Source organism: Thunnus thynnus, chromosome 19, assembly GCF_963924715.1.
Source record: "Thunnus thynnus chromosome 19, fThuThy2.1, whole genome shotgun sequence".
In the NCBI taxonomy this organism is placed as follows: Eukaryota; Metazoa; Chordata; class Actinopteri; order Scombriformes; family Scombridae; genus Thunnus; species Thunnus thynnus.
Genome location: NC_089535.1, coordinates 30,205,800 through 30,221,579, shown reverse-complemented (window position 1 = coordinate 30,221,579; position 15,780 = coordinate 30,205,800). Strand labels below are relative to the sequence as shown.

Here is a 15,780-nt window from a genome sequence, read left to right as displayed (position 1 = left end):
CATCTAGACCTGGGTCGCGGACCCGTTCTGGGTGGGTTGCGGACAGCTGGTCTAAAATAAAATAATTATTATAGATAAATAATAATTAAATAATATTTAATGTGCATCTGATGTTGGACTTGTCTTTTATTTGGAAAAAATTTTTTTTTGACAGGCATGCGTCAGAGACGTGCAGCAGTCTCCCGCTGTAGCCATGGTAACCATCATTTGATTGACGTTCACTTTAAGTTTGTGTTGATGTTCGGAGGCAAGATGGCGACGCGGAAATATGACCCGGGGTATTTAAAATGTGAATTTTTGTACACTGAGTATAAAAAGGGGCAGCAACTCCAGTGTGTGAGATGTAATGAAGTGCTTGCAACTGAGGGTACAAAATAGGGCTGTGCGATTAATCAAATTTTATTTTCGATTAAAATTTTGGCTTCCAACAATTATGAAAACAAGATAATCAAGATAAAACAATTAACTTACTGTTTATTATTGTCATTTCGCAATGATGCTCTCATTTTGTCTTATGTTGCAAATCTAGCAAACCCCTTTCCTTTACAGCGGTGCGCTTTCTCTCCTCCCTAAATGCCTCCAACACTCGTCGAGTGTCTCTGTCCACAGACTTACCTACCTTGACCAGGCTAATTGACAGCTGAAATTTACTGAACCAAAATAGTTTGCATGTCGGCTCCACGGGAAGAAATCAACAGTGTGTGCACTTATCAATTCATTGGTTTTATTTCCTCACCCACTGTAGCGAGTGAGTCTGCCTGTAGTGATGCCAAGGCTAACCAGTGCTTCCTCCGCAGGCTCCACTTCACTCAGCTGCCCGACAGACCCGCTGCTTCTTCTAACTTTATCCTGAATAACAAACCGGGTCTCAGTGCTTAGGTTGGATCCAAACGGATTTTTTTTGCATGGACAGGTTTAAGGTGCTTGGCTGTTCATGAGCTTGTGGAAAGAAGCTAATGCACATTCTGGCTGTTTTAGCTTTGATGGAGCGATATAAGTATATAAGTGAAAATATCTAATTTTGTGGCCTTATTTATTTTGTGCAGTTTTGATATTTATTTTAGTGTACATGCAGTTGTCATGGTCCTCCTCAGTTTCTTAATAATGTGCTCTGAAATGCACTTTGTACATGTAAATACATGTATTTATGTTAAAAAAAAGATGACATATGTGTGTTTTTGAAGGATATTTTTGAAAAATAAATGTGCTTGGTTTGAATTCTATAAAAGTGGGTCGCGACTTAATGACCATGGGAAAATGTGAGTCCCAGAGTGAGACCAGTTGAGAGCCCCTGATCTAGACTAGTTTGTGATTAAATGGTTTTAAAAGATTTAGCTATCGTTGAACCGTGTGGCCGTGGCATTGCATTGAGTTTTGATGTTTCGCAATGACAGGGATGACTCCAGGGCACCCCCTAGGAAATTTCAAAGTCAAAGCCCCAACCTTTAAATTTGACATAGATGAACGAAATTTGGTAGGCACATGTATCATGTCCAGATGCACAAAAAAGCCTCTTGGAGCCATACCCTAAGTCCAACAGGAAACTTTTAGCTATTTCTGGCCTTTGTATTTTAACAAACTCCTCCTAGAGATTTAATCCAACCGACTTCCATGCGGTGAACGTGGTACGGTGATGTTTCGCACTGAAGCAGGAAGTTGTTGTAACTTGAATGTACATCGTCCAACCTGCGCCAAATTTCTCATGCTTGATAAGAGTCCAGGCCTGAACACATCTAAATGTCAATATTGAGTCATAGTCATAGCGCCACCTACTGACAACAGGAAGTCAGCCTTTTATGACAAATGTTATCCGATTTACATGAAATTTACATGGTGTGGTCTACAGTTGATGTACAGCAACATGATGTATAATTAGTGAGTGTTCTCTAGCGCCACACAGTGGACACAGGAAGTGATATGTAAGTCGTTCATGCAACGTCCGGTAAGAGCCCGGTTCTGAACACATCTGCATGCCCGCAAGAAAAGCCCTTCAACTGTGTCAATATTGAATCATGGTCATAGTGCCACTTACTGGCAACAGGAAGTTACAGATGCTGTACTTTTACGATCTGTGCCAAGCAGTATGAACAGATCCACCTCAAATTTGGTTAGAAAAGCCTTAAGACCTTACTGATGCCATATTGTGAAGATTGTGAGTTTTCACTGAACGCTGTTGCCACAGTGACACGGCGAATTTCCATGTTTCGCCATTGCTAAACAAACTGTTGCAACTCGACTTCACATGGTAAGATCTTTCCCAAATTTCACGTTTGATAAGAGTTCTGGTCTGAAGACGTGTACAGGCTCATACTGAATCATAGTAATAGCGCCACCTACTGGCAATAAGAAGTTATAGACCCTAAGTTTTACTAACTACTCCTAGCAGGTTAAACAAATCCACCTAAAATTTGGTCAGCTAAGTTGTAAGAGTAAAAAAGAGTGTAAAACTCAAAGCCCCCACTTTTAAATTTGATGTACATGAACAAAATTTGGTAGGCCAGACAGACAAAAAAGCCTCTTGGAGCCATGCCTTCAGTCCAACAGGAAGTCAGCCATTTTGAATTTACTTTGCAATTTTAGTTTTTGCAATTTGCAGCCATTGTATTTTAACAAACTCCTAGTACTCGACCGACTTCAAATTTGGTCAGTGTCATCTATGGACCTTTGTGATGAAAAGTTATCAAAATCTTTTTGTTTTTGCTCAAAATGCTCCCTTGCCGTGGCAATGTGGCAAACTTTGATGTTTCGCCATGAAACAGGAGGTTGTTATAACTTTAACATAAATCGTCCAATCTGCCCTTAAGTTCTCATGCTTGATAAAGGTCCCACCCTAGAGAATCCTAGAGATTCAACTTGACCGACTTCAAATTTGGTCAGTTTCATCTAAAGACCTTTGTAATGAAAAGTTATCAAAATCTTGACTTTCACAGAACACCCTTGAGTGGTGTGCCCATAAATTTTCATGTTTTGCCATTAAAAAGAAAGTTGTTGTTCTTCACTGGACTTTGCCGAATCAACCCAAATTTCACATGACTAGAGTCCAGGCCAGAACACATATACAGTGCTGCTTGACAGTTTGTGAACCCTTTAGAATTTGCTCTATTTCTGCATAAATATGACCTAAAACATGATCAGATTTCCACTCAAGTCCTAAAACTTGATAAAGAGACATCAGTTAAACAAATGAGACAAAAACTTTGCACTTGTTCATTTATTTATTGAGGAAAATGATCCAATGTTACATATTTGTGTGTGGCAAAAGTATGTGAACCCCTAAGATTATCAATTCATTTGAGGGGGAAATTGGAGTTGGGTGTTTCAATCAATGGGATGACGATCAAGTGTGAGTCTGGGAGGCCCTGCCTTATTTAAAGAAGAGAAATCTGGGTCTTCACTGTCAAAGTCTGAGCTTCACAACACAGGTTTGTGGAAGTGTGTCATGGCTCAAACAAAGGAGATTTCTGAGGACCTTAAAAGAAGAGTTGTTGATGCTCACCAAGCTATAAAGGGTTACAACACCATTTCTTAAGAGTTTGGACTCCACCAGTCAGCTGTCAGGCAGATCATATACAAATTGAAGACATCCAACACCATTGTTGCCCTACCCAGGGCCTACCCGTAATAGTCTGGGAGGCCACAACGGACCCCGGATTAACGTCTAAGAAACTAAAGGTCTCTCTTGCAGTGGCTACAGTTGATGTTAATGAGTCCATCATCAGGAGAACATTGAACATCAATGGTGTGCATGGCAAAGTTGAAAGGAAAAAAGCCACTTCTCTCCAAACAGAACATTGCTGCCGTCTACGGTTCTGTCAAGACCACATCGATAAGTCAGAAGGTGATTGGAACAATGTTCTGTGGATGGATGAGACGAGAATCAAACTTTTTGGCTTGAATGAGAAGTGTTCTGTTTGACGATGAGCAAACACTGCTTTCCAGCATAAGAACCTTATCCTATCTGTGAAACAAGGTGATAGTAGTATCATGGTTTGGGCTGCTTTGCTGCCTCTGAACCAGGACAGCTTGCAATCATTGATGGACCTATTAGTTCTGAGTTGTACCAGCAAATTCTACAAGAAAATGTCAAGGTATCTGTCTGTGAACTGAAGCTCAACAGAAAGTGGGTCATGCAGTAAGACAACGACACTAAACGACAAGTCGTTCTACGAAAGAATGGTTAAAGCAGAAGAAAGATAATGTTTTGGAATGGTTGAGTCAAAGTCCTGACCTTAATCCTAAAGAAATGCTGTGGAAGGACCTGAAGCATGTAGTTCATGCAAAGAAGTCTACAGCATCCCTGAGTTAAGACTGTTCTGTAAGGACGAATGGGCTAAAATTCCTCCAAGCTGATGTGCAGGGCTGATAAACAGTTACCAGAAATGTTTGGTTGAAGTTATTGCTGCAAAACCAGTCACACCAGTTACTGAAAGCAAGGGTTCACATACTTTAGCCTCCCACAAATGTGTAAGATTGGATAATTTTCCTCAATAAATAAATGAAAAAGATGAAAAAAAAAAAGATTTTTTTTGCTCGTTTTTTAACTGGGTTCACTTTGTCTAGTTTCAGGACTTGTGTGAATATCTGATCACGTTTTAGGTCATATTTATGCAGAAATACAGAAAATTCTGAAGGGTTCACAAACTTTCAAGCAGCACTGTACATGTCAATATTGAGTCATACTCATCGCGCCACCTACTGACAACAGGAAATCATGCTGATATAAAAAAAAAACATCATCCGGTTTACATGAAATGTACATGCTGTGGTCTACACATGATACACAGTGACATGACATATTGCGGGTGCTCTCTAGCACCACATAGTGGACACAGGAAGTTATAATTTAATTCCTTTGAGCAGTGTCCCATAAGAGCCCAGTCCTGAACACATTTGCATGCCCGCAACAAAAGCCCTTCCACTGGGGCGCACCCCGACATGCATGAAGGTGTTAGGGCCTGATCAACACTGCTTGCAGCTTTAATTTGTTTTTTCAATTCATTAATTACTTTCTGACTAATGTTTTAAAGAAAGCTGCACTTTCCAGAATAAAGAAAAAATCAGAGTAATTATAAATGCTTAGATGCCTTGAGTTGATTAATGGTGGTATTTAGGCTAGAATATCACCTGCATCTTACCTGATGAAGAGCCACATCAGTAACCCAGTAATTATTCTCCTTGTCTGTAGTTATTCCATGTGGTAAGTAAAACCTGCAACATCAGACAAATGCTTCATTAGAAGAGTTGAAGAAAGCAATGACTGCTCTGAGACTGGTTTCACTCTGCTTGTAATGCAGGATGTAAAATGTTAGTTCCCCCATTGAAGATGACTCCTAAGAATCTATGGCACACCTAACAGGTGAAATTGCCCTTCTCACACCCCATCAGTGTGCCTCACCACCAAGTTAGAAAATAAGCAAAAGGAAATAGTGAGGGAGAGAATGTAGATGAACATAAAAGTAACACTTACATGGAAACTGAAAAAAATTGTCTATTTTTCATTGTGGTTACTTACTAAATAAAAAAATATACAGCTAAAAATAAAAGCCTCTCTGTCTTGTTAGAAAATTAGCGAGAAAATAGTGAGGGAGAGAGAGTGAGGTTGAGATAGAGGGAGAGAAAAAGAGCACAAAAAAGAGAGCTAAAAGAAACTACAAGAAACAAAACCAATTCATTACTTAGTTACTTAGTTAGTTATTACTTAGTTGGTCGATATGCTCTCGTCTGACTAAATTCTCATTGGTCGAATAATCTCTGTGTTATTTTCATAAGGAGAAAAGTACTTCATCAATAGCTTTCCAGGAGTAATCCATTATTTCATGCGGCGAGAGGTACAGACTAACAAATTACCTGTGAAAACAGGGGTGTATTCAAAACTCCCCCGTTGTTTTCACAACTTTGAACTCGGAGACTGCTGGGTCTAACTATATTCAATGTTTATTGAATGTACTGAACGTTTACTGAATCTGTGTTTCTCCATAATGACACAACGAGAACCCCCCACCAGGCCAAAAAATTTTTTTTAATATTTGGTTTTGATTTGAAATCGACAGCGTTTGGGAGTCTCTGTGCAGCGTTGTTCCGGTATGTGAGTCAACCTCTGTCGTTGCCTGGGAAACTATTGGTAGCGTGGCTCCGTTAAGGAGTATGTTTGCCTAGCGAGTGGGGAAGAGCGAGGGGCAGAGAAGTGACGGTGGATACAAGCGGAGCAGAGGAAAAGGCTAGTAGTAAGTTGCCAGTCTGGCAGTAGATGTAGCCTACAGTGTGTCAGTTAATAAATGCAAATAAGTCACGTCTGTTGTTTCCCCAAATGCTGGAAAAGTGAAGGGGGTTAGCTCCAAAGTTAGCAACAATGGGTTAGCCTAACCTGAAGACAGAAATACAGAACAGAGAAATGTGTGGCTGCTGAGTTTACTGTGCACTCTGTCCCATTACCCCCCCCCCCCCCCCCCCGCGTGCACGCGCGCTACTGATTGACCAACATTTTCTTTGGTTGACTACAGCCCTACAGATTTCAAGCACGGCTGAATGCTGAAATGTCCACAGTGACAGGACTGCAAATATCAAGTATGTTAGACTTGTGGGGATTCTCTCCAGGGCCAGTTGCATTGCTCAGAACTGTGGGGTATTGATCACCTTACAGCGGGTGATTACAAGGCACTGACTGCTCTGTCTAGTGTGACTAGTGCCTCTGGGACCAGAATAGCCTGGCTGGATCAGCTAGGGGCAGGCCGCCTTAACGATACAGGAAATACTGTGTTACATTTATTCAATTAGCAGGCATTAGCAAAGCAACATATAAATGAGGTACAATCCAAGCCACAGTACATCAAGGATATGCACGTGTGCTACAATAACTGGCTGTCTCTGATCCTACTCAGCACTCTCTTTCATAACCAAGAGGAATAAAGCACAATAGAACTTACAAGTTTCTGCCAGAAGCCTTCAGGATGTTGCCATTGGTGGGGTTCACAACCAAAATAGTAGACTGCTGAATAGGACCAAGGGACCTCTGCTGGTATCTAGCCTGGCTGTTAAAAGAGCTGAAAAAACAGAACAAAAACTCAGCAAGGATAACAGTATTTTTTGTTTTGTTATATCGTTAAAGAAGTGAGCCTAATATCAGCTGCATATGCTCAGCAGCAGAGAAAATCTGCACAGTGTAGCCCCATTTCATCTTGTCTGATTGCTCTGACAGGGTGCTTGCAACAATAACATCGTATCAATGTAATTTGCGTCCATATGCCCTGTCTAACAGTGCATTCACACATACAGATACAAATTAGTCAGTAGTTTCTGGTCTCTCATGAATATATAGCTCTGTGGGTGTGCTGTGTAGTGAACATAATTTACATACTCTGCTCTAATGGGACGGTTGTTCTGATTTAGATGCTGTACTAATGAAACAACAATGTTGGTGGATTGTTTTCATGTAGTTCTTTTTTTAAAAGTCCCAGTAATTCCTTATAGACACGCTTTTTGAGTCCCTTAACTCAGCAAGGGCGCCACGATTCTGCTAGGTCTCACTCATAGTGAAAAGTAGTCTACAGCTGCCCCAGCTTTTGGATCTTTGTTGTTTTTTTGCTTTTGAATGTATGTGAGTGAGTAAGACTGACATTAGCATCCAGCAATAGCAGGCTTACAAAATGGTTTAAACATATTAAAAAAATACCATGGCTATCCATTAGCATCAAGCCTAAAAATTAGGAAATATGGGCAATTATTCAAACCAGATCAGTGCTGTCTGCCAGTCAGATGCATTACGGACCTGGCCGAAATTATTGGTACCCTCACATTTATTAAAATAATGCACCATTAGCCATTTGAAATTAAAAGATATTTTATTATCAATGCATGTCTATGTTTGGTTTGCAGTGGAACAAAACAAAAAAGTTGTAAATAACTGAATTCTTGCTTATTCTTCAAAGACATCTTAAAATAGCCTGGACAAAATTATTGGTACCCTTTAGAAGTTGTAAGAAATAATTGATTTGTAGTGAAACTTCATGCAGACTATTGTCTTTTAATTAGTATCATAGGTGTTTTCAATCTTATAACCACTCATGCATCCCGTTTAATAGGAGAAAATTACTCACTCTGCTGTTTTGTGTCACTGTGTGCATCACAGTGAACATGGAAAACAGAAGGAAAACTTGAGAGTGGTCTGAAGACATTAGAAAAAAGGTAATAATAATATTTTTAAAAAAAGGTAATGAAAAGGTTATCAACATATAGGTTACAAGACCATCTCCTAAGAGCTTGATGTTCCTGGGATCACTGTTGCCAATATTATTAAGAAATTTAAGGCCCATGGAATTGTAGCCAACATCTATGGATGGGCTTGCAAGAGGAAAATTGGCCGAAGATTGAACAGAAGGATTGCTCGAATGGTCAAGAAAGAACCAAAGAAAACTTCAATACAGATCCAAGCTGATCTTCAAGCTCAAGATACGATAGTTTTAAGTTGCACCATCTCCCGCTGTCTGAATTAAAATGGGCTCTATGGTAGAAGACCCAGGAAGACCCCACTTCTAAGAGGGAAACACAAAAAAGCCAGACTGGACTTTGCCAAAATGCATGTTGACCAGCCACAGTCCTTCTGGGAGAATGTGCTTTGGACAGATGAGCTTTTTGGTAAATTACACCAACCCTATGTTTACAGAGGGAAAAATGAAGCCTTCAAAGAAAAGAACACCATGCCTACTGTGAAACATGGAGGAGGCTCAGTGATGTTTTGGGGTTACTTTGTTGCCTCAGGCACTGAGTGCCTTGAATCTCTGCAGGGTACAATGAAATCAGAAGACTATCAACACATTTTTGAGTGAAACATGCAGCCCAGTGTCAAAAAGCTGTGTCTTAGTTGCAGGGCAATGGGTCTTCTAGCAGGATACATCAAAAAACCCCAAGATTGGATGAGAAGGAAACATTGGACCGTTCTCATGTGGCCTGCTATGGGTCCTGATCTGAATTCCATTGAATATCTGTGGAAAGAGCTGAAACTTGCAGTTGGGAGACGTTGCTCATCAAACCTGAGAGAACTGGAGCAGTTTGCTCAAGAAGAGTGGGCTGAACTACCAGTGGAGAGGTGTAGAAACCTTATTCAGAGTTACAGAAAGTGCTTGACTGCAGTTATTGCCTCCAAAGGCTGTGCTACAAAATATTAAGTTAAAGGTTCCAATATTTTTGGCCATGCCATTTTCATTTGTGTTGTTGTATTAAATAATATGTTAAGTTGTAAATCAAAGCAAAGTTTCAGTTATATTCAATGTGAAATAAAGATGAAAATGATGGATACCATATACTTCTATCCATTTCAACTTAATACAGAGAAGTTTTAGTTGTTTTTTTTTAAAAAAAGGTGAAAGGGTACCAATATTTTCGGCCACATCTGATTATGCATACTCACAGAAGCCCTGTATCAACAGAAAATGGATATATCATGAGCATCATATCAAGCAACTTACTCTGTCCCCCAGTGGTGGTCACCTCTGTGGAAAATTACCAAATTAGAATCTGAGTCAAGGGCAAGTCCTGATACCTGACCCAGCTGGAGAGAACTCTGTGGCCACGCTGAGACCTGCTCCAGATGGTAGTCTACACCACACACACAGAGACAGAGAACCAGATGCACATAAACAAACACACAAAACAGTTTAGTTATTCTCAAATTGGCATCAGAGGTGACTGTGGTATATCTCTGAGATGAATAGTTGGCCTAATCGTTGGTCATTTTTAACTCCAATGTTGTGTTTGGGGTTCTGGAAACTTGGAGTCTCTTTGACAGCTCAAAAACATACTTGTTTTTTGACAAGTTTTATCACTTTGATAATTTACAACTTTTCCTAATTTTATTAGAATTGGTAATTAACATGATGTTCAGATGATAACATGTTTCAGAAGCCATCATAGCCACCCCAAGTAGGGGTGTTTATTTGGATTTGTACGATGGGAGTTTGAACAGTTTGTTTTTAATTTACTTAATTCTTAGGAGTTATTGTAGATGAAAGATTAACTTGGAAAAAACATTTTGAACATGTTTGCAAAAGGTCAATGAAAATGATTGGAATATTGAGGAAAGTTTGTTCTCTGATTCATCCTTCTTCTTATTTAACTCTGTATTATAGTTTAATCTATCCATATATCAATTATTGTAATATTATTTGGGCTGCTACATATCCTTCACACCTCAATCAGTTACTTTTAATCCAAAAAAGGTTTTTAAGAACTCCACTAGCCAAGAGCCATCTGCACCTTTGTTTAGGAAATTTAAATAAATAAATTTGTCAATTTATTCTGTAAATACTCTTCTAACATGTGTGTTTATGTTCAAATTCATATATCACGGGCAAAATTTTCCAGATATATTTAATAATTTTTTCCTTTTATCATCAGAAATTCACTCTTATTCAATGAGGCGATCAAAGGACTTTTGTTTAACTTATTGTTGCACTTCCAATCATCAATTTTTTATCAACTTTAAAGGTCCTCATCTCTGGAATTCACTAAGTACAACTTTGAAGTCGTCATCTTCTTTAATAACATTAAAAACACATTTAAAAAATATCTTTTATCTAAATAGAATTTTGTGTGACTGGGTATGTATTACACTTCTTGCACGTTTAAAGTGTTCAAATTTCTGTTTTGATTATTTTTTTCTTTTTCTCTTGTTTTTTGCTATAAAGGTTTCTTTGTCTATTTGATGTTATATTGTTTTATGACTCAGTATGTTTTTATGACTTGTTGAAAAGGGGGGGAGGACTTTGTATAAGCTCTTGGGCTCCCTTCCTCTCCTGCACAATTTAATATAACTTTTTACTTGTAATATTTTTATTGTATCCTTTATGCAAATAAAAATCTAGTAAAATCTATAATCTAAGAGGTCTAACAAAGAGTTTAGAGCCTGACCTCAAACATAGGTAGCAACTTCATCAAATGTGGAAGCCCAGGTTGTGGTACTGTGGTTTGGGTACTTTTCTACATATTGGATTTTAAAAGGAAATGCATTTATAAAGAAAAAAAAATTGTAGGGATGTATGTGGGGCTTCAAACAATGAGAAAGTAAAGCCAATAGCCACAAAACACAAGGGTAAAGTTTGTAAGTACAAAATGGGCAGATATCTACACAAAAAATGAGGGCAACAGAAAAATTGGGTAACACTTTATAATAATGATCAGTAGAAATTTATCCAGTCATTTATAAGACATTAGTTAATGATGAAATAATCATGAACAAATCAATATACCTCTGTAAATGATGAAATAATGCCATGTTAACATATCACAGATATGTTGTAAGTTATCTATAAATTATTAATTATGAAAAATGTTCAGAACAAATCATTAGTAGATGATTAATTAATGATTTGTTGCTATAGCTTATTATGAATCACTTGTGAGCCATTCAAAGCAATTAAGTAATTAAGTTATTATATTATTATATTATATTAACATCCTTTAGCTGTAGATTGCTTTCCAACTTAATAGTCTACATAAAGCTTTGCACATGAATGGTAAAACTTTAATTTATACATTCACATGTCCTTTGTAACAGGTGTTACAAAACTGAGATTTAGAAAACTTTGTAGTAAGTTGAGTCTTAATATACAGTCTATGAGTCCAATAACTCAATTGGTGCTTATATCAAAAGTTCATAATGACCTGCCCTGCTTCAACAGAACCGGTTTGAACTTCTTATGCTGGTGCTGCTGATTTTTTGTTGGGGTCGGTTGTGTATGGAGTCTCCCAGGAATTATTCTACTAATATATTCTATTATTCTATTAATATTCTACTAAAGACACATAAGTAGGCTCCTCTTATTCAATGTTTAAATTTGAGTTTTAGCCATCGGTGTAGAGGTAACACTACAGGATGCACCTGCAGGCATAACGTGGAGGGAAAGCAGCAATAGCTATTGATAACTTTGATTAACGCATATTTCTGTGAGTTGGGCGGTGAGGATTGGCTCTCACCAGCCAGCGGCCACAGCGCAGCAGGAGCCTCTGTGTGAGCGAGCACACGTACATACAGCAGGGAGAGGGGCTGACTGACTGAGAGTGAGAGATGCTTTGCTAAAACACGGTGCAAAACACAACTGTTTGAGATCTTTTATGCAATTATGAGAAGTGCAAGCCAAGAAAAAGACATCTCCTGCAATAGTCTCGCCCCGCAAGCGCGAGCACGAGGAGTTGACTACAGCTCATTTAACAGCCACAGATGTCACTAATGAGAAGGAATTTCTGATTCCTACATAGAGAACCTTTAAAGCTACATCAGTATGATGAAATAGCACAAGATTTTGGTTGATTAAAGTGACTGAGGAGGGGGACATTTGTACTCTTTAGTCAGAGAGGACCAGGAAGATGTTCATGTCTCCCACATGCTCAGGCTTCAGTCTGAACAACCAGAGCACCATGTTGGTCTGATGCAGCTTCAGTCTAAACAGCCATAGCACCACGTTGGACTGCTGCAGCTTCAGTCTGAACAGCCATAGCGCCATGTTGGACTGCTGCAGCTCAGTCTGAAATCCACCTAAAGTCTGTCCACACCTTTCCCCATGTGGTTTTCATCTTTCTCCTGCTCATATGTCAGATAAAAATCTATTAATTTTCTAGTTTATTCATCTGAATCAACTCACTGTGTATTTGTACTTTTATTAAAAATTGTGACAGTGTATTGTTCTAATAGTTGTCTATTTGTGTGTTTTTAGAGGGAACAATATAATCAATTAAAAAAAAAAACCTGTCCTGCGTGAGGAGTGTATGTGGCTGACACTGAAGTAGCCCCAACCAGACACCACAAAGCTTGTCAGAAAGAAAGCCGCTTTCACCTCACATTTATTTTTCACAATTGAGAACACACTTCTTAACCTTTTTCTGGCTAAACTAAAGATAAATGAAATTTATAATGAAATTATATGAAACATTCTATTTTTGATGGCAATTATCAAAGTCAAACTCTATGTAGAAAGATAGGGCTGGTAGTAGCAGTGCCCCAGCAGCAACGCTCTCTACATGGACACCGCATGTGTCAGGCCGCAGCAGTTCAGCAACACAACACGCACTACTCAGGTAGAGGTAGGCAGTGTTTCCCAGGCCTTACACCTTCAGTCCGAAATATCCTTTCCAAACTTTTCAAGTCTTTCAAAGACTTTATGAGACTCAAATTATTGAGGCTAAAATCTGCCTACATGATCTTGACTCACATAATCAAACATGGCTGTTGGCCTGACATGGCTTGTGCACAGCTTTTTGTGTGTTCCAGTATGTGTGGAGCTTTTTGAAGTTCTAGTTTGAGTGGACTTTTTTTTATAAATGAGACATTTAGCAGCACTTTAAAATTGCATGTTTGTCATTTTGGAAGCTGATTACTGACAACTAAACACATTGCAGGGTCAAAATGTATTTTTTGTGGAGGGAACATCAGGTCTGTTTGTAGTAATGTGTCAGAATTGTTGACCTCTGTTTTGGTTTATATTGTCTTTCCATGTTAAAGTCTAAACAATGTTAAATTTAAACTGCTGTGTTACAAGAAAGCAATGATACTGTCAAGAATGAGCTAATTTGGTTATTAAACTTACTAATGCTTACTAATTATTCAAAGTAGATTTGACATTATACTATAAAAATAAGAGTTGGTAAAAATATTAAAATATTGATATTCATGTTTACTTTAATAAAGTTAAACTAATTTTCCTCTTTTTTGCTTTTCTTTACTTGCAAGATATTGCCTCATTTTTTAATTCTTAAAATTTTATTTATTTATTTTAACAAAGTAACACTTTTTACAATGTTTTGTGTATATGCATAAGCCTTTGTTACAGGTTACTGTTCACCTGCATGAGGAGCTATAGTGGCAAGTCACAATACGTACAGGTTCAAATTATTCCACTCCATTAGACTCACAAACACAGCCACTTGTGTTCTACGAAGCACCTGGCCAATACTGAAAACACAGGAAAGCTGGGAATTGAAAATTTCTGTGGTGGTAGGTCTTTGTATTTGCCCTGACTGTAAATAATCTGTAAATGTTTATCCACATAAAAACAAATTATCTATGAATTATTAGACAGTGCTTTGTTCATATAATATCATAACATAATTTCTTATAATTGTTTTGAACGGCTCAGAAGTGATTCATAATATATCAATGAATCATTAATCATCTATGTTATTAAGACTATAGCACTTTGAGTTTCACGATGAATGAAAAGTGTGGTACATATTAAATGTGTTATTATTATTACTAATGATTTGTTCATGAATATTTCATAATTAATTAAAAAATTATAGGAGACTTACAACATATTTGTAATATGTTATCATAGCATTAATTAGTCATTTACAAAAGGTATATCAATGTTTTGAAGGTAGAAGGCTAATTTGCATGTCTTGGAGGACCAAATAAGCCTGAATTTGTTCATATACATTTGTATTGCTGCCTTTTTGGTTGCCTTTTTTAACTCACTGGTACTGCACTATTTGTTTAATGGACGATTTTTCAGCTTAGATAGCACTGAAAGGTAAGGGTGAATCTTTTCATAAAGATGGTCTGGGCCCTGTAGATATCAAGGAACAACTTGTCGATTGCTGGTCTGACTTTTTGCATGTTGCTCCATTCCCAGATCTCAACTATCAACTTGGCCAAAAAGACCCAAAGTGTAAGTGATATGGGAAGCTTTAAAATGTTGCCTTAGAGAGGAATTAATCAACATAAGTAGCCTAAAGAATAAAAAGCAGCACCTAGAAGAAAACAGATTAACAGAAATCAAGCTGTTACAAAATTCACTGTCAAATGAATATAAGGATGGAATATGAACTGAACTGTGTAAGCTAAAAATGAAATATGATGACATTATGAGGAACAAATTGAATATAAACTAAAAAGATCAAAAGTAAATTATCATGAATGTGGGGAGAAGGCAGGAAAGTTGCCAGCTTCAAGACTTAAAAAACCGGTGACTAAAAATACCATATCTTATATTAGATTACCAAATAACTCAACTACCACTGATCCAGATCAAATAAATAAGACCTTTACTGACTTTTATGAAAATCTACCACAGGAATTCTTAAAGAATATTTATCTCCCCTGCTTAAAAAATACATTGGAAGAGCCAATAACTCTATTTGACATAAATAAAGCCATTAACTCATTTTCTAAGAACAAATCTCCAGGGCCTGATGGTTATAATGCAGAATTCCACCATGGGTTTTGCGAGGACCTATCCCCTCTACTTTTGCAGGCTTTTCAAACATCTTTCAACAATGGTAGTTTTCCACTTACGTTTCATTATTCACATTACTGTAATTCATAAAAAAGATAAAGACACTTTAATTTGTAGTAACTATCGTCCAATATCATTAGCAAATTTGCATTATAAAATGTTGGCCAAAATTCTTGCAGCCTGATTAGTTCAGGTAATCGGAAAGCTGATACACACTGACCAAACTGGCTTCATGAAAAATCATGACAACACATCTGACAACACAATGAGATCATTCAATATCATTCATTATGCAAAAAAGCTCCTTCACCTGGCAGCACTGTGTACTTTAGATGCTGAAAAAGCCTTTGCTTGAACTGAATAGCCTATTTATGTTCAGTTCCCTGTAGAAATACGGGTTTGGTAACAATTTTATGCAGTGGATTAGGATGATCTACTCAAAGCCCACGGCTTCAATAAGAACTAATGATGTCATTTCAAAACCTTTCATTTTATGTTGAGGAGCTAAACAGGGATGTCCAGCTTTAGGACTTTTATTAAATCTAATCATTGAAACATT

At 37.8% G+C, this 15,780-nt stretch overlaps 1 protein-coding gene across 4 annotated transcripts in view; it reads right to left on the bottom strand.

Annotated features, from left to right (window-relative positions):
• The window catches only part of pam (peptidylglycine alpha-amidating monooxygenase), a 129,820-nt gene that overhangs the window by 22,898 nt on the left and 91,142 nt on the right, over positions 1-15,780 (bottom strand). For all 4 annotated transcript variants that reach the window (XM_067573898.1, XM_067573899.1, XM_067573900.1 and 1 more), the window contains 3 exons: positions 9,462-9,591; positions 6,924-7,040; positions 5,136-5,208 (listed from right to left, as the gene is read on the bottom strand). In XM_067573898.1, coding sequence (XP_067429999.1) covers positions 5,136-5,208; positions 6,924-7,040; positions 9,462-9,591 — 320 coding nt within the window. The remainder of the gene's footprint in view (positions 1-5,135; positions 5,209-6,923; positions 7,041-9,461; positions 9,592-15,780) is intronic.